General features: G+C 40.6%; 1 protein-coding gene across 3 annotated transcripts in view; it reads left to right on the top strand.

Annotated features, from left to right (window-relative positions):
• The window catches only part of SUCLG1 (succinate-CoA ligase GDP/ADP-forming subunit alpha), a 54,727-nt gene that overhangs the window by 26,971 nt on the left and 8,743 nt on the right, over positions 1-19,013 (top strand). For all 3 annotated transcript variants that reach the window (XM_049652035.1, XM_049652033.1, XM_049652034.1), the window contains exons 4-6: positions 736-948; positions 1,096-1,153; positions 11,589-11,672. In XM_049652035.1, coding sequence (XP_049507992.1) covers positions 736-948; positions 1,096-1,153; positions 11,589-11,672 — 355 coding nt within the window. The remainder of the gene's footprint in view (positions 1-735; positions 949-1,095; positions 1,154-11,588; positions 11,673-19,013) is intronic.

The raw sequence follows: 19,013 nt of genomic DNA, 5'->3' as shown, positions 1-19,013 counted from the left end.
ATGTGGCCACACCTAGAGTTGGGTAGAAGGAGACATCTGTATTCGTATATGTGAAGACTACAGAGAGAACCATGGTCAAACTGATGGTCTTTAAGTGCTCTGCATTGTGAGGGGTGATGTAGAATAGACCCTAATGCTTATTTGACCCACATTCTCATTCTATGGCCATTTATGCATTTGTATTTTAGTTTATTTTAATTAATGTGCATTTAAAGTAAAAATTGTGAGTGTAGAAAAACACATCATTTTCAACGTCTTTTGATAACATTTATCAAGTATGATATGTTTTGAACAGGCATTTGAGATGTGAGTTCTGAGTCTCAGCGGCTTACTAGTTCTTTTGCTCCTGGGGAGGTATAGGGTGTTTGGTACTGAGTAGGTGATACGGTGTCTTGTAGAGCAACAAAAGTAAACATGGCCACAGGAATGAGGGTACACAAACGCAAGTCAGGCATACCTTCCAGTTTACTGACATGCCGTCACCTGAGAGAATGGGTCATCCCAGAACCTTCCAATTCAGAGCAGCATTCTAATGGGGCAGAGGGGAGGCCCTGCTTGGTTCTGCTCTTTTCTGACAGCATAGTGATCTTGTTAGTGGGAAGAATGAAGACATCCAGTGTCGCCTGGTGGTGTCTTTTCCTGATCCCAAGACATTATTAAAATCATGGTATTGAATTCATTTTACAGTGTTTACAATTTTCCCCATAATAAAGCGCTTCGTGGTTAATGTTTCAGGCCAAAGAACAGACAGGAGCGACAGCTTCTGTCATTTATGTTCCTCCTCCTTTTGCTGCTGCTGCCATCAATGAAGCTGTTGAGGCGGAAATGCCCTTGGTTGTGTGCATTACTGAAGGTATCCCACAGCAGGACATGGTGCGGGTCAAGCACAAACTGCTGCGTCAGGGAAAGACCAGGCTGATCGGGCCTAACTGCCCTGGAGTCATCAATGTAAGTGTAAAAACAAAAATAAGCCTGGATTTAGGCTTTCACAAGACTAACTAGCTTTGAGTCAGCCTAAGTGTGTTTGTGTGTATGACTTATTAGTTACAGGTTGTTGTTTTCACTTTTCTGAAACTGTGATTTCCTTTCCTTCAGCCTGGAGAATGCAAAATTGGCATCATGCCTGGCCATATTCACAAGAAGGGAAGAGTTGGTGAGTATGTTTCTTACAGATTAAAGAAAAAAAAGTTCTTTGCGCTAAGCTCAGAATTCACAAAGAGAATTTGTGCCTGGGCAAATCAAATTAATTTTAATTAATTTAACTGTCGTGGAATTTACCAGGGATTTTGTAGTGAATCAGTTCTCTATCCTGAGTTGAATGAGTTTAAGAGTCAATAATAATTCTGTAGAATCAGTGAAGATATTTTTTGGAGTTTTTAGAGATTCTTTTCTTGGGCAGCATGCTATGGATTCTTTCATGTGCTTGTATGTATCACGACTTCATTTCATTTTACTACTAAGTGGTAGTCTATTGTGTGATTACACTACAGTTTGTAAATTGTCCTGTTGGTGCACATTTGGGCTGTTTCTAGGTCGAATCATGATGACTAAGGATAAAGTGATATTTGTGTGAATGTCAGTGAAGTAGTTTATAGGACTGGGTTAAAGGTCATGATTTTTCTTTGTTACTAAAATCCCTTAGACCTATCAGCCCTTCTGCCAGTAGGGTACTTAACCAAATGCTTGTATTAAGGAGGTTCTAGGGAGTTCCATAGTCTATCTGAGGTTTAGTGGGGACCTGATTCATGTCATCACTGGTACTCTTGTAAATAGGTGAGCACTCTGTATACTCTTAAAGCTACTGCTAGAGACTGAAGTGAGCACGTAAGGAGTGTCCTGTGCCAAATTGCCTTTTTCATCACTATCCTGCTTTCTAAGGTGCCTGCCTGTGAACCTAAAAACAGCCGCATGTGACATACTTTACCCCTCCATCCTTTAAAAATTTTTATTTTATTTTATTATTTCTTTTAATGTTTATGTATTTTTGAGACAGAAAGAGAGCACGAGTGGGGCAGGGGCAGAGAAAGAGGGACACACAGAATCTGAAGCAGGCTCCAGGCTCTGAGCTGTCAGCACAGAGCCCAACGTGGGCTCAAACTCTAAAACCATGAGATCACAACCCAAGCTGAAGTTAGATGCCCAACTGACTGAGCCATCCTGGTGCCCCCTAAAATTTTTATTTTAATTAAACTTTATATACTTATGTAATTGTAGATTCATTTTTTGGCCTTATTTTTAATTATTTGTTATTTTTAAAAATAAAATTTACTGTCAAATTGGCTAACATACAGTGTGTAAAGTGTGCTTTTGGTTTTTGGGGTAGATTCCCGTGGATCATCGCTAACATACAACACCCAGTGCTCATCCCAACAAGTGCCTTCCTCAGTGCCCATCATCCATTTTCCCTTCTCCCCCACTCCCCCATTAACCCTCAGTTTGTTCTCTGTATTTAAGAGTCTCTTATGGTCTGCCTCCCTCCCTCTCTGTTTGTAACTTTTTTTCCCCCTTCCCTTCCCCCATGGTCTTCTGTTAAGTTCCTCAAGATCCACTTATGAGTAAAACATATGATATCTGTCTTTCTCTGACTGACTTATTTCACTCACCATAAAACCTTCCAGTTCCATCCATGTTGCTGCAAATGGCATGATTTCATTCTTTCTCATTGCCAAGTAGTATTCCATTTTATATATAAACTACATCTTCTTTATCCATTCATCAATTGATGGACATTTAGGCTCTTTCCATAATTTGACTATTGTTGAAAGTGCTGCTATAAACATTGGGGTACATGTGCCCCTGTGATTCAGCGCTCCTGTATCTTTTGGATAAATTCCTAGTAGTGCTGTTGCTGGGTTGTAGGGTAGTTGTATTTTTAATTTTTTTGAGGAGCCTCCACACTGTTTTCCAGAGCAGCTGCACCAGTTTGCATTCCTACCAACAGTGCAAGAGGGTTCCTGTTTCTCCACATCCTTGCCAGCATCTATAGTCTCCTGATTTGTTCATTTTAACCACTGACTGGCCTGAGGTGGTATCTCAGTGTGGTTTTGATTTGTATTTCCCTGATGATGAGTGATGTTGAGCATCTTTTCATGTGTTGGTTGGCTATCTGGATGTCTTCTTTGGAGAAGTGTCTATTCATGTCTTCTGCCCATTCTTCACTGGATTATTTGGTTTTCAGGTGTTGAGTTTGGTAAATTCTTTATAGATGTTGGATACTAACCCTTTATCTGATATGTCACTTGCAAATATCTTTTCCCATTCCATCAGTTGCCTTTTAGTTTTGTGGATTGTTTCCTTTGCAGTGCAGAAGCTTTTTATCTTGATGAGGTCCCAGTAGTTCATTTTTGCTTTTAATTCCCTTGCCTTTGGAGACGTGTTGAGCAAGAAATTGCTGCGGCTGAGGTCAAACAGGTTGTTGCCTGCTTTCTCCTCTAGAGTTTTGATGGTTTCCTGACTCACATTTAGGTCTTTCATCCATTTTGAGTTTATTTTTGTGTATGGTGTAAGAAAGTGGTCTAGTTTCATTCTTCTGCATATTGCTGTCCGTTCTCCCAGCACCATTTGCTAACGAGACTCTCTTTTTTCCATTGGATACTTTTCCCTGCTTTGTGAAAGATTAGTTGGCCATACATTTGTGGATCCAATTCTGGGTTTTCTATTCTATCCCATTGGTCTATGTGTCTGTTTTTGTGCCAGTACCATACTGTCTTGATGATTACAGCTTTGTAGTAGAGGCTAAAATCTGGGATTGTGATGCCTCCTGCTTTGGTTTTCTTTTTCAAGATTTCTTTGGCTATTTGGGGTCTTTTGTAGTTCCATACAAATTTTAGGATTGTTTGTTCTAGCTTTGAGGAGAATGCCGGTGCAATTTTGATTGGGATTGCACTGAATGTGTAGATTGCTTTGGGTAGTATTGACATTTTAGCAGCATTTATTCTTCCAATCCATGAGCACGGAATGTTTTTCTATTTCTTTATATCTTCTTCAATTTCCTTCCTAAGCTTTCTATAGTTTTCAGCATACAGATCTTTTACATCTTTGGTTAGGTTTATTCTTAGGTATTTTATGGTTCTTGGTGCAATTGTAAATGGGATCAATTTCTTGATTTCTCTTTCTGTTGCTTCATTATTGGTGTATAGAAATGCAACCGATTTCTGTACATTGATTTTGTACCCTGCGACTTTGCTGAATTCATGTATCAGTTCTAGCTGCCTTTTGGTGGAGTCTTTTGGGTTTTCCATGTAGAGTATCATGTCGTCTGCAAAAAGTGAAAGTTTGACTTCTTCTTTGCCAATTTTGATGCCTTTTATTTATCATTTTGTTGTCTGATTGCTGATGCTAGAACTTCCAACACTGTGTTAAAACAACAATTGTGAGAGTGGACATCCCTGTTGTGTTCCTGATCTCAGCAGGAAAGCTCTCAGTTTTTCCCCATTGAGGATGATATTAGCTGTGGGCTTTTCATATATGGCTTTTATGATGTTTAGGTATGTTCCTTCTATCCTGACTTTCTTGAGGGTTTTTATTAAGAAAGGATGCTGTATTTTGTCAAATGCTTTTCTGCATCTATTGACAAGATCATATGGTTCTTATCCCTTCTTTTACTAATGTGATGTATCACATTGATGGATTTGCAAATATTGAACCAGCCCTGCAACCCAGGAATGAATCCCACTTGATCATGGTGAATAATTCTTTTTATATGCTGTTGAATTTGATTTGCTGGTACCTTGTTGAGAATTTTTGCATCCATGTTCATCAGGGATATTGGTCTGTAATTTTCCTTTTTTTGTGGGGTCTCTGGTTTGGGAATCAAGGTAATAATGCTGGCTTCATAGAATGAGTCCAGAAGTTTTCCTTTTGTTTCTATTTTTTGGAACAGCTTGAGAAGCATAGGTATTAACTCTGCTTTAAATGTCTGGTAGAATTGGGGTGCCTGGGTGGCTCAGTCGGTTGAGCATCCAACTTCGGCTTGGGTCATGATCTCACGGTTTGTGGTTCGAGCCCCATGGTTTGTGTTTCGAGCCCCACAGCTCAGAGCCTGGAGCCTGCTTTAGATTCTGTGTCTTCCTGTCTCTCTCTCTTTCGCTCTATGCCCCACCCTCGCTTATGCTCTGCCCCTCAAGAATGAATAAATGTTTGGGGCGCCTGGGTGGCTCAGTCGGTTAAGCGTCCGACTTCGCTCAGGTCATGATCTCACGGTCCGTGAGTTCGAGCCCCACGTCGGGCTCTGTGCTGACAGCTCAGAGCCTGGAGCCTGTTTCAGATTCTGTGTCTCCCTCTTTCTCTGACCCTCCCCTGTTCATGCTCTCTCTCTGTCTCTCTCTCTCTCTGTCTCAAAAAATAAATAAACGTTAAAAAAAATAAAAAAATAAAATAAAAAAAAAAGAATGAATAAATGTTAAAAAAAAAAAAAAATTTAAATGTCTGGTGGAATTCTCCTGGGAAGCCATCTGGCCCAGGACTCTTATTTGTTGGGAGATTTTTGATAACTGATTCAATTTCTTCACTAGTTATGGGTCTGTTCAAATTTTCTATTTCTTCCCCTTTGAGTTTTGGTAGTGTGTGGGTGTCCAGGAATTTGTCCATTTCTTCCAGGTTGTCCAGTTTGTTGGCATATAATTTTTCATAGTATTCTCTGATAATTGCTTGAATTATTTTTATTTTTATTTTTTTAATGTTTATTTTTGAGAGAGAGAGAGAGAGAGAGAGAGACAGAGCATGAGCAGGGGAGGGGCAGAGAGAGAGGAAGACACAAACTCTGAAGTAGGCTCCAGGCTCTGGACTGTCAGCACAGAGCTTGATGCATGGCTTGAACTCACAAACTGCAAGATCATGACCTGAGCTGAAGTCAGACACTTAACCAACTGTACCACCCAGGGGCCCCTGATAATTGCTTGTATTTCTGAGGGATTGTTTGTGATAAATCCATTTTCATTGGTGATTTTATCATTTGGGTCCTCTCTCTTTCCAAGAAGTCTGGCTAGGGGTTTATCAATTTTATTTTTTCAGAAAATCAGTTATTAGTTTCATTGGTCTGTTCTACTGAGTTTTTTTGGATTCTAATTGTTTATTTCTGCTCTAATCTTTGTTATTTCTCTTCTTCTGCTGGCCTTGGGGTTTCTTTGTTGTTCTGCTTCTAGTTCCTTTAGGTGTACTGTTAGATTTTATATTTGGGTTTTTTCTTGTTTCTTGAGATAGGCCTGGATTGCAATGTATTTTCCTTAGGACTGTCTTTGCTGCATCCCAAAGGATGTTGAACTTTTGTGTTTTCATTTTCATTTGTTTCCATGTATTTTTTAATTTATTGTTTAATTGCCTGGTTGACCCATTTATTCTTTAGTAGGATGTTCTTTAACCTGCATGCATTTGGAGGTTTTCCAAACTTTTTCCTGTGGTTGATTTCAAGTTTCATAGCATTGTGATCTGAAAATGTACATGGTATGATCTCAATTCTTTTATATTTATCGAGGGCTGTTTTGTAACCCAGTATGTGATCTATCTTGGAGAATGTTCCATGTGCACTCGAGAAGAATGCGTATTCTACTGCTTTAGGATGAAAAGTTCTGAATATATCTGTCAAGTCCATCTGGTCCAGTGTATCATTCAGGGCCATTGTTTCTTTATTGACCCTCTGTCTAGATGATCTGTCCATTGTTGTAAGTGGAATATTAAAGTGCCCTCCATTTACCACATTCTTACCAATAAGATTGCTTACGTTTGTGATTGTTTTATATGTTTGGGTGCTGTCAAACTGGGGGCATAAACATTTATAATTGTTAGCTCTTCTTGATGTTTAGACCCTGCAATTATGATATAATGGCCTTCTTCATCTCTTGTTACAGTCTTTCATTTAAAATCTAGTTTGTCTGATATAAGTGTAGCTACTCCAGCTTTCTTTTGACTTCCAGTAGCATGATAGATGGTCCTCTATCCCCTCACTTTCAATCTGAAGGTGTCCTCAGGTCTAAAATGGGTCTTTTGTAGACAGCAAGTAGGTGAGTCTTGTTTTTTTATCCATTCTGATACCCCATGGCTTTTGATTCGAGCATTTAGTCCGTTTACATTCAGTGTTATTATTGAAAGATACGGGTTTTGAGTCATTGTGTTATCTGTAGGTCTCATGCTTGTAGAGATATCTCTGGTCCTTTGTAGTCTTTGCAACATTCCACTCACAGAGTCCCCCTTAGGATCTCTTGTAGGGCTGGTTTAGTGGTGATGAATTCCTTCAGCTTTTGTTTGTCTCGGAAAACCTTTATCTCTCCTTCTATTCTGAATGACAGGCTTGCTGGATAATGGATTCTTGGCTGCATAATTTTCCTATTCAACACATTGAAAATTTCCTGCCACTCCTTTCTGCCCTGCCAAGTTTCAGTAGATAGGTCTGCTACTACCCCTATGTGTCTACCCTTGTAGGTTAAGGCCTGTTTGTCCCTAGCTGCTTTCAGAATTCTCTCTTTGTCTTTGTATTTTGCCAGTTTCACTATGATATGTCATGCAGAAGATCAATTCAAGTTATGTCTGAAGAGAGTGCTCTGTGCCTCCTGGATTTCAGTGTCTGTTTCCTTTCCCAGATTGGGGAAGGTCTCAGCTATGATTTGTTCAAGTACACCTTCTGCCCATTTCTCTCTGTCTTCTTCTTCTGGAACTCCTAGGATACGGATATTATTACGTTTCATTGAATCACTTAGTTCTCTAATTCTCCCCTCGTGGTCCAGACTTTTTTTATCTTTCTTTTTCTCAGCTTTCTTTTTCCATAATTTTATCTTCTGTTTCACCTATTCTCCCCTCTGCCTCTTCAGTCCTCGCTGTCACTGCCTCTACTTTATTTTGCACCTCATTTACAGCATTTTTTAATTCATCATGACTGTTTTTTAGTTCCTTGATCTCTGCAGTGATAGATTCTCTGCTATCTTCTATACTTTTTTCAAGCCTAGCGATTAATCTTATGACTATTATTCTAAATTCTTGTTCAGTTTTATTGTTTATATCTGTTTTGATCAGTTCTTTAGCTGTCATTTCTTCCTGGAATTTCTTCTGAGGAGAATTCTTCTATTTCATCATTTTGACTAGTTTTCTGTCTCCTGTGTGTTTTAAAAGCTTGTTATGTGTCCTGCACCTGCGAGCACCACTATATTAAAGAGGTGTCGTAAGCTATCCAGGGCCTGGCCCTTGAGGAGGTGTTTTTTGGAGTGTGTTACTTGCTCTCTGTTGTTGTGACTCTGGTTGTTTTATCTCCCTACCTGTAGTGATGTTTTGAACCCTCCACCAAGTGTGCTTTGATTTGTTTGTTGAAGTAGCCCTTTAACAGTATCCTGGGGTAACACAAGCCCACGAAGATGAGTGCATTCAGTGTACTACATTCAGTGCAAAAAACCAAAACCCGCAGAGCTGTTCTGGCTCCGAATGTGTGGCGTTCTGCTGTGAAGCAATGTGCTGCGATGCATGCGGTCATTGTTTCTCTGTAGGCTATGGAGGCGTCATAGTAGGGGGACTGAGGGGTGCAAGGGATCACTCCCTCCCACTTCACCTCCCAGAAACACGGGGACTCCAGAAACTTTTTGCACCAAAGACGTCTTCGCCCCACCATCACTCTGAAACACCGTCACCTAATAGTCGCATTTCTTCCATTGGCTATTATTTATCCTGTTTTGCTCCCCTTATCCCTCATGGGGCAGGTGCTCTCTGGGAGCAGTTACTGAGGTCCTTTATAACTCCCTGCCTGGTCTAAAGGGCTGCCTTCCTTCAGCGTTTGGGGTAAGGGGCCTATAATTGTAAATTCACATGTAGTACCATAGGTCCCTGAGGATCTGTCTGCTTTTTTTCCCTGGTCTATTTTCGCTCTATCATTCAAATTGGGTAATTTCCATTTCATGGATTCTTTCCTCTCTCCCCTCCTTTATGCCATTGAACTCATCCACTGAGCTTTTAGCTTTGGTTGTTTTATTTTTCGCTTCTGAAATTTACATTTAGGTTCTCTTTATATCTTCTATTTTTTTGCTGAGACTTCAAATTTTTTTTTTTTTTGATAAGGGCTTTCTGTTTTCTCATTTGGTTTCAAGGATGTTCATAATTGTTTGTTTAAAGCATTTTTAGCATGCCTTCTTTAAATCCTTGTTAGATAATTCTTCATCTTGGTGTTAGCATCTGTTGATTCTCTTTTCATTCAGTTTGAGATCTCCCTAGTTCTTAATATTCTGAATGATTTTTGATTGAACCGTGGATAATTTGTGTATTATGTTATGAGACTCTGGGTCTTCTTTGAACCTCGTATTGACACTGCTTCAGCAGAGATTGTTGGGGGAGGCGTCTCATTGCTACCAGGTAGATGTAGAAGTCCAAGTTCCCTACTTGCTTCCATTGATACTGGAGTGGGTGGGCTCTTCCTTACTGGGGATGACGGTTCTGCTCCCCTACTTGGTCCCTACTGACATTCACTGGGGATGGCCTTGTTATCGTTGGGTGATGGTGAAAGCCCTGACTCTCCACAGTGCCTTCTCTGAGACCAGAGAAGAGCCTCAGTACTGCTGGATGAAGATAGACATGCAGGCTCCCCACATGGTTTCCACCCACATGGTGGGGGTGGGGCTCATTATCAGCTGGCACACATGAATGTTCTGACTGCCTACTTGGCTTTCTCTTTCACCAACCTGGAAGGTATGTTGGGGTGCCTCATTGCAGCCTCCTAAATGTGGAAGTCTAGGATTCCCTTTTAGCCCTTTGCTCATATGAGTGAGGGTGGAGGCACAGTTTTTTCCTGCAGTGTTTGGTTGGTATGGTATAGTTATTGCCTCAGAGTTTTCTGTTTTCTTAGGCTGTCCTTGACTGTTTTGCTAGAGAGAACAAGCTTTGGGGGAAGATGCTTTTTTCTATAGCCTTATGTGTTTCTGGAATATTGTCTGCTTTAGCTCCATATCTAGGATGCATGAGGCAAAAGAAAACCCAGGGAGCTCACCGGTGTATCATTTCTTGAGTCTCAAAGTCCCTAGTCACCTTGCCTTTTTCGTCTCTTAGAGATTTCTTGTATTTGTTTTCTATATAATGCCCAGGGATTTTACTTAACAGGAAGAACAGAGGAAAGTACTTCTACTCAGAAGCAGAAGTATCCTTGTGATAGGTATTTTTAAGTGATAGCCTCTTTTTCTATATATACTGTAAGGATCATAGGAGTAATCTACCCTAAAAACATGACTTTTGTTACCGTCTGTGTATGCATTTTGCATTTATGTAATTTACATATCATTTCTATAATCAGTTGAAAGCCCCTTAGAAAAATGATAACATCCTGGTGTTACTATGAGTATATAGCGATGATAACACAGAACTTTGCTTAAGAATGTAAATATGCTGTACTAAAGTTGAAGTAGCTTGTGGTTATGGTTTTTGTCTCAGTCTGACAAGAATTCTACTTGCCCTGATAGGGGGATCATATTGTTAGAAGAGTCTCTCAGTTCTTAAGAAGTGCTCCAAGGCAGAAGTTTAAAGAAAGCAAATCATGGACATGCTGGAAGTATTCACCACCCCGTAATCCATCCTCTGTTTTTAGCCCATACAAAGTTTTGTGTTTTATTTAAAAAAATTTTATATAATATATTCTGACAACTGAAGTTACTCAGTTATTCTCAACCTGTTATATATAGGGATTCACCTATTATGTACAGATTGTGGCATGAAAGAAATTTATCTTCCCTGTAGCTCAGCCATGCATGGTGAACTACGGTAGAGAGGACATCTAGGTACCCCCACCCTCGTCCCCACATGTACGCACCTTGTCCACATGAGAACTTAGGCACTTTCTCATGGGCCCATGGTATGAAGGGAATTAGGTAAGATAGACTTGAACTCAGAGGGATCTTGACCTTATTCCCTAGTTATATCGATTTGAGGGGCACCTGGGTGGCTCAGTCAGTTAAGCGTCCGACTTTGGCTTGGGTCATGATCTCATGGTTTGTGAGTTCAAACCCCACATCAGGCTCTGTGCTGACAGCTTGGAGCCTGGAGCCTGCTTTGGATTCTGTGTCTCCCTCTCTCTGCCCCTCCCCTGCCCACGCTGTCTGTCTGTCTGTCTGTCTCTCTCTCTCTCTCTCAATAAATAAACATTAAAAAGTTTTCTATATTGATTTTTTAAAGTCTATATATTATTTGAAAATTAGTAGAAAAATAATTGTGGGAAAGATATATAGCATTCCTAAATGTGACTAATGCTGGTTTGCAGGCTGAATGTTTTAGTGGCTTAATAGTTTGGGTATGTATAAATCTAACCGGTTATTTTCTGCCACTCTAAGCAGGATTGTACTTAGCAAGTATTGATACTACCCCTTTCATACAGATTCTTAGAGCAGGTAATGCAGTCTTTCCTACACTGCTTTGTTGATGTGAAATAATCCTAACTAATGGTGTAGTCTCCCCATGGTCTAACTTTTAAAACTTCCCTGCTTTAATTTAAACCTTTTCTTATTTCATCATTTGAAGGTATTGTTGATTTGGATGGCAAATTGTGGAATGGGTTTTTTTATATACTTGTATTTGTAATATGATAGTCTGTCATATGAACATAACCTAATGTTTTTAAATTCTCTTCCTTTAAGGTATTGTATCCAGATCTGGGACCCTGACTTATGAAGCGGTTCACCAAACAACACAAGTTGGACTGGGGCAGTCTTTGTGCGTTGGTGAGAGATTTTTCATAAAATCATTTTACTGTAACACAGTGTCTTCACTGAAAGAGTAGAGTACTAATTATTATTTTGATTTTTTTGTAAGAAGTTTTGATAACCATTTCATTAAAAAGATGGTGTGATCTTAAATTTAATTTGCCGAAGTGTGAAGCACCACCATATATTTTCAAGATTCATGGTCCAAGGTTTGACTTTCATGTTGAGGAACAAGCATCGTGGGACATTTAGCTCTGGAAGAGGCTTGGTGCTTGAAAACACCACTTACTTGACTTGCTGTGAAGAAATGGTTCTTCATTAGGACTTTTGTTACCATAATTATAAATTTGTTGCCATTGTAAACTGTTATTTATGCTTCACAGTTAGGGAATTCTTTGCTGTTTGTTGTCTTATTCTTTTTTTTTTTTTTTTTTTTTTTAATTTTTTTAACGTTTATTTATTTTTGAGACAGAGAGAGAGAGCATGAACAGGGGAGGGGCAGAGAGAGAGGGAGACACAGAATCTGAAACAGGCTCCAGGCTCTGAGCTGTCAGCACAGAGCCTGACGCGGGGCTCGAACCCACAGACTGTGAGATCATGACCTGAGCCGAAGTCGGACGCTCAACCGACTGAGCCACCCAGGCGCCCCTGTTGTCTTATTCTTAAGGCAACCTTCTGAGGCACCTCTGAGCTGAAAAGTTGTACTGTTGTAGCTTTATTGGTGAGAAAATCTATGTTGAGGATGATTGAGCTCCCAGAACCTCTTTTTTATCTCATTATACTGCCTACCTCTTTTAAAAGTAACAAGGTTTTACATTTTAAAATAATTTTAGTATTTGTTGACAAAGCCAGGCAGTTTTCTCATTTTTATAAATATTTCTTCAAATTTTTAGAATAACTTTTAAAAGCCTTTCAAGGGGCGTCTGGGTGGCTCAGTCAGCTAAGCGTCTGTCTGACTCTTGATTTCAACTCAGGTTGTGATCTCATGATTCATGAGATCAAGCCCCACATAGGGCCCTGTGCTGACAGCGCAGGAGCCTGCTTGGGATTGTCTCCCTCTCTCTCTGCCTCTCTCTCTGTCAAAATAAATAAAATTTGAAAAATAAAAGCCTTTCAAAAATAGCTTTTTATAATAAATTATACAATATAGCCCTGGAGCATTATTAGGATTGAGAGCCATAAAATCACTATTGGAAACCTTAATTGAGCTTCTCTGTGTACAAAGCACAATCTTAGCCACAAAGTGATGGAGAATAAGAACAGGTTTGAAACAGAGTTGCCAAAGTCATGTTCTCCAGTGTCTGTTTTTAATTTGTAAAATGCTAATAATAATAATGCCCATTTCACAGAGAGGTTAGAAGAATTAGGAAATGGCAGGTCTAACGTGTGCTGAGGCACAGTCCTTGACACACATTTGGCACTCAAATGCAACTTCTCTTCAGAGGTGCATTGAAAAGTAGGAAATCAATCCTGCTTTCAGTAAGTTTACAATGTAAAAAATTTTTAAAGTGTCAGCCAATCTGTTGGGAACATTTACTTTAATCCTATCCAAGTAGTTATCTTTAAATGCTTGTGCTGTAGTCATTACCCTGGATCTAAGGGAAGAGGGGTCAGTGCACCCCCAACTCTATCCCTCACTGGGACTTGTGTCTTGAAACTTGTATGCAGTTTCTCTGCAGTGTGCCTCATCTAATAGTTACTTTGTGCAAAGAAATTTGTAAAAGGTTTAATCAGAGAAGAGACATTCTTTTGTCTTCTGTAGCTTGCAGCACAAACACACATTTTCTTAAAATGCTTGAAAGAGTTATTTGGGAAAAATTTTGTGGGAGGGAAGAAGCTTGATAAAGGAGCTAAAACAAAAAGAAGGTAGTCTTTGTGAGTATCAAAAGGCAACCACCAGGGGGGGTTCCGGAAGATGGCGGCGTAGGAGGACGCGAGGCTCACAACGTGTCCTGCCGATCACTTAGATTCCACCTACACCTGCCTAAAGAACCCAGAAAACCGCCAGAGGATTAGCAGAAGGGAGTCTCCGGAGTCAAGCGCAGACTAGAGGCCCACGGAAGAGGGTAGGAAGGGCGGCGAGGCGGTGCGCGCTCCACGGACTGGCGGGAGGGAGCCGGGGCGGAGGGGCGGCTCGCCGGCCAAGCAGAGCCCCCGAGTCTGGCTGGCAAAAGCGGAGGGGCCGGACGGACTGTGTTCCGACAGCAAGCGCGACTTAGCGTCTGGGAGGTCATAAGTTAACAGCTCTGCGCGGAAAGCGGGAAGGCTGGAGGACAAAGGGAGGGAGAGCTGCTGAGCCCCCGGACGGCAGAGCTCAGCTTGGCGGGGAACAAAGGCGCCAGCGCCATCTCCCCCGCCCATCCCCCAGCCAAAATCCCAAAGGGAACCAGTTCCTGCCAGGGAACTTGCTCGCTCCGCGCAAACACCCAACTCTGTGCTTCTGCGGAGCCAAACCTCCGGCAGCGGATCTGACTCCCTCCCGCTGCCACAGGGCTCCTCCTGAAGTGGATCACCTAAGGAGAAGCGAGCTAAGCCTGCCCCTCCAGCCCCCGTGCACCTTGCCTACCCACCCCAGCTAATACGCCAGATCCCCAGCAACACAAGCCTGGCAGTGTGCAAGTAGCCCAGACGGGCCACGCCACCCCACAGTGAATCCCGCCCCTAGGAGAGGGGAAGAGAAGGCACACACCAGTCTGACTGTGGCCCCAGCAGTGGGCTGGGGGCAGACATCGGGTCGGACTGCGGCCCCGCCCACTAACTCCAGTTATACACCACAACACAGGGGAAGTGCACTGCAGGTCCTCACCACGCCAGGGACTCTCCAAAATGACCAAACGGAAGAATTCCCCTCAGAAGAATCTCCAGGAAATAACAACAGCTAATGAACTGATCAAAAAGGATTTAAATAATATAACAGAAAGTGAATTTAGAATAATAGTCATAAAATTAATCGCTGGGCTTGAAAACAGTATACAGGACAGCAGAGAATCTCTTGCCATAAAGATCGAGGGACTAAGGAACAGTCACGAGGAGTTGAAAAACGCTTTAAACGAAATGCAAAACAAAATGGAAACCACAATGGCTCGGCTTGAAGAGGCAGAGGAGAGAATAGGTGAACTAGAAGATAAAGTTATGGAGAAAGAGGAAGCTGAAAGAAAGAGAGATAAAAAAATCCAGGAGTATGAGGGGAAAATTAGAGAACTAAGTGATACACTAAAAATAAATAATATACGCATAATTGGTATCCCAGAGGAGGAAGAGAGAGGGAAAGGTGCTGAAGGGGTACTTGAACAAATTATAGCTGAGAACTTCCCTGAACTGGGGAAGGAAAAAGGCATTGAAATCCAAGAGGCACAGAGAACTCCCTTCAGACGTAACTTGAATCGATCTTCTGCACGACATATCATAGTGAAACTGGCAAAATACAAGGATAAAGAGAAAATTCTGAAAGCAGCAAGGGATAAACGTGCCCTCACATATAAAGGGAGACCTATAAGACTCGTGACTATAATAACACTGAATGTAAATGGATTAAATGCGCCAACTAAAAGACATAGGGTATCAGAATGGATAAAAAAACAAGACCCATCTATTTGCTGTCTACAAGAGACTCATCTTAGATCTGAGGACACCTTTAGATTGAGAGTGAGGGGATGGAGAACTATTTATCATGCTCCTGGAAGCCAAAAGAAAGCTGGAGTAGCCATACTTATATCAGACAAACTAGACTTTAAATTAAAGGCTGTAACAAGAGATGAAGAAGGGCATTATATAATAATCACAGGGTCTATCCACCAGGAAGAGCTAACTATTATAAATGTCTATGCGCCAAATACCCGAGCCCCCAGATATATAAAACAATTACTCATAAACATAAGCAACCTTATTGATAAGAATGTGGTCATTGCAGGGGACTTTAACACCCCACTTACAGAAATGGATAGATCATCTAGACACACAGTCAATAAAGAAACAAGGGCCCTGAATGATACATTGGATCAGATGGACTTGACAGATATATTTAGAACTCTGCATCCCAAAGCAACAGAATATACTTTCTTCTCGAGTGCACATGGAACATTCTCCAAGATAGATCATATACTGGGTCACAAAACAGCCCTTCATAAGTTTACAAGAATTGAAATTATACCATGCATACTTTCAGACCACAATGCTATGAAGCTTGAAATCAACCACAGGAAAAAGTCTGGAAAACCTCCAAAAGCATGGAGGTTAAAGAACACCCTACTAACGAATGAGTGGGTCAACCAGACAATTAGAGAAGAAATTAAAATATATATGGAAACAAACGAAAATGAAAATACAACAATCCAAACGCTTTGGGATGCAGCGAAGGCAGTCCTGAGAGGAAAATACATTGCAATCCAGGCCTATCTCAAGAAACAAGAAAAATCCCAAATACAAAACCTAACAGCACACCTAAAGGAAATAGAAGCAGAACAGCAAAGGCAGCCTAAACCCAGCAGAAGAAGAGAAATAATAAAGATCAGAGCAGAAATAAACAATATAGAATCTAAAAAAACTGTAGAGCAGATCAACGAAACCAAGAGTTGGTTTTTTGAAAAAATAAACAAAATTGACAAACCTCTAGCCAGGCTTCTCAAAAAGAAAAGGGAGATGACCCAAATAGATAAAATCATGAATGAAAATGGAATGATTACAACCAATCCCTCAGAGATACAAACAATTATCAGGGAATACTATGAAAAATTATATGCCAGCAAATTGGACAACCTGGAAGAAATGGACAAATTTCTAAACACCCACACTCTTCCAAAACTCAATCAGGAGGAAATAGAAAGCTTGAACAGACCCATAACCAGCGAAGAAATTGAATCAGTTATCAAAAATCTCCCAACAAATAAGAGTCCAGGACCAGATGGCTTCCCAGGGGAGTTCTACCAGACATTTAAAGCAGAGATAATACCTATCCTTCTCAAGCTATTCCAAGAAATAGAAAGGGAAGGAAAACTTCCAGACTCATTCTATGAAGCCAGTATTACTTTGATTCCTAAACCAGACAGAGACCCAGTAAAAAAAGAGAACTACAGGCCAATATCCCTGATGAATATGGATGCAAAAATTCTTAATAAGATACTAGCAAATCGAATTCAACAGCATATAAAAAGAATTATTCACCATGATCAAGTGGGATTCATTCCTGGGATGCAGGGTTGGTTCAACATTCGCAAATCGATCAACGTGATACATCACATTAACAAAAAAAAAGAGAAGAACCATATGATCCTGTCAATCGATGCAGAAAAGGCCTTTGACAAAATCCAGCACCCTTTCTTAATAAAAACCCTTGAGAAAGTCAGGATAGAAGGAACATACTTAAAGATCATAAAGGCCATTTATGAAAAGCCCACAGCTAACATCATCCTCAACGGGGAAAAACTGAGAGCTTTTTCCCTGAGATCAGGAACACGACAGGGATGCCCACTGTCACCGCTGTTGTTCAATATAGTGCTGGAAGTTCTAGCATCAGCAATCAGACAACAAAAGGAAATCAAAGGCATCAAAATTGGCAAAGATGAAGTCAAGCTTTCGCTTTTTGCAGATGACATGATATTATACATGGAAAATCCGATAGACTCCACCAAAAGTCTGCTAGAACTGATACATGAATTCAGCAAAGTTGCAGGATACAAAATCAATGTGCAGAAATCAGTTGCATTCTTATACACTAACAATGAAGCAACAGAAAGACAAATGAAGAAACTGATCCCATTCACAATTGCACCAAGAAGCATAAAATACCTAGGAATAAATCTAACCAAAGATGTAAAAGATCTGTATGCTGAAAACTATAGAAAGCTTATGCAGGTAATTGAAGAAGATATAAAGAAATGGAAAGACATTCCCTGCTCATGGATTGGAAGAATAAATATTGTCAAAATGTCAATACTACCCAAAGCTATCTACACATTCAATGCAATCCCAATCAAAATTGCACCAGCATTCTTCTCGAAACTAGAACAAGCAATCCTAAAATTCATATGGAACCACAAAAGGCCCCGAATAGCCAAAGTAATTTTGAAGAAGAAGACCAAAGCAGGAGGCATCACAATCCCAGAATTTAGCCTCTACTACAAAGCTGTCATCATCAAGACAGCATGGTATTGGCATAAAAACAGACACATAGACCAATGGAATAGAATAGAAACCCCAGAACTAGACCCACAAACGTATGGCCAACTCATCTTTGACAAAGCAGGAAAGAACATCCAATGGAAAAAAGACAGTCTCTTTAACAAATGGTGCTGGGAGAACTGGACAGCAACATGCAGAAGGCTGAAACTAGACCACTTTCTCACACCATTCACAAAAATAAACTCAAAATGGATAAAGGACCTGAATGTGAGACAGGAAACCATCAAAACCTTAGAGGAGAAAGCAGGAAAAGACCTCTCTGACCTCAGCCGTAGCAATCTCTTACTCGGCACATCCCCAAAGGCAAGGGAATTAAAAGCAAAAGTGAATTACTGGGACCTTATGAAGATAAAAAGCTTCTGCACAGCAAAGGAAACAACCAACAAAACTAAAAGGCAGCCAACGGAATGGGAAAAGATATTTGCAAATGACACATCGGACAAAGGGCTAGTATCCAAAATCTATAAAGAGCTCATCAAACTCCACACCCGAAAAACAAATAACCCAGTGAAGAAATGGGCAGAAAACATGAATAGACACTTCTCTAAAGAAGACATCCGGATGGCCAACAGGCACATGAAAAGATGCTCAACGTCGCTCCTTATCAGGGAAATACAAATCAAAACCACACTCAGATACCACCTCACGCCAGTCAGAGTGGCCAAAATGAAGAAATCAGGAGACTATAGATGCTGGAGAGGATGTGGAGAAACAGGAACCCTCTTGCACTGTTGGTGGGAATGCAAATTGGTGCAGCCGCTCTGGAAAGCAGTGTGGAGGTTCCTCAGAAAATTAAAAATAGACCTACCCTATGACCCAGCAATAGCACTGCTAGGAATTTATCCAAGGGATACAGGAGTACTGATGCATAGGGGCACCTGTACCCCAATGTTTATAGCGGCACTCTCAACAATAGCCAAATTATGGAAAGAGCCTAAATGTCCATCAACTGATGAATGGATAAAGAAATTGTGGTTTATATACACAATGGAATACTACGTGGCAATGAGAAAAAATGAAATATGGCCTTTTGTAGCAACATGGATGGAACTGGAGAGTGTGATGCTAAGTGAAATAAGCCATACAGAGAAAGACAGATACCATATGGTTTCACTCTTATGTGGATCCTGAGAAACATAACAGAAACCCATGGGGGAGGGGAAGGAAAAAAAAAAAAAAAAA

This window comes from Panthera uncia (genome assembly GCF_023721935.1).
Source record: "Panthera uncia isolate 11264 chromosome A3 unlocalized genomic scaffold, Puncia_PCG_1.0 HiC_scaffold_12, whole genome shotgun sequence".
Lineage (NCBI taxonomy): Eukaryota > Metazoa > Chordata > Mammalia > Carnivora > Felidae > Panthera > Panthera uncia.
The sequence above is the reverse complement of the archived record's forward strand: the minus strand, read 5'-3'. Positions and strand labels throughout refer to the sequence as shown.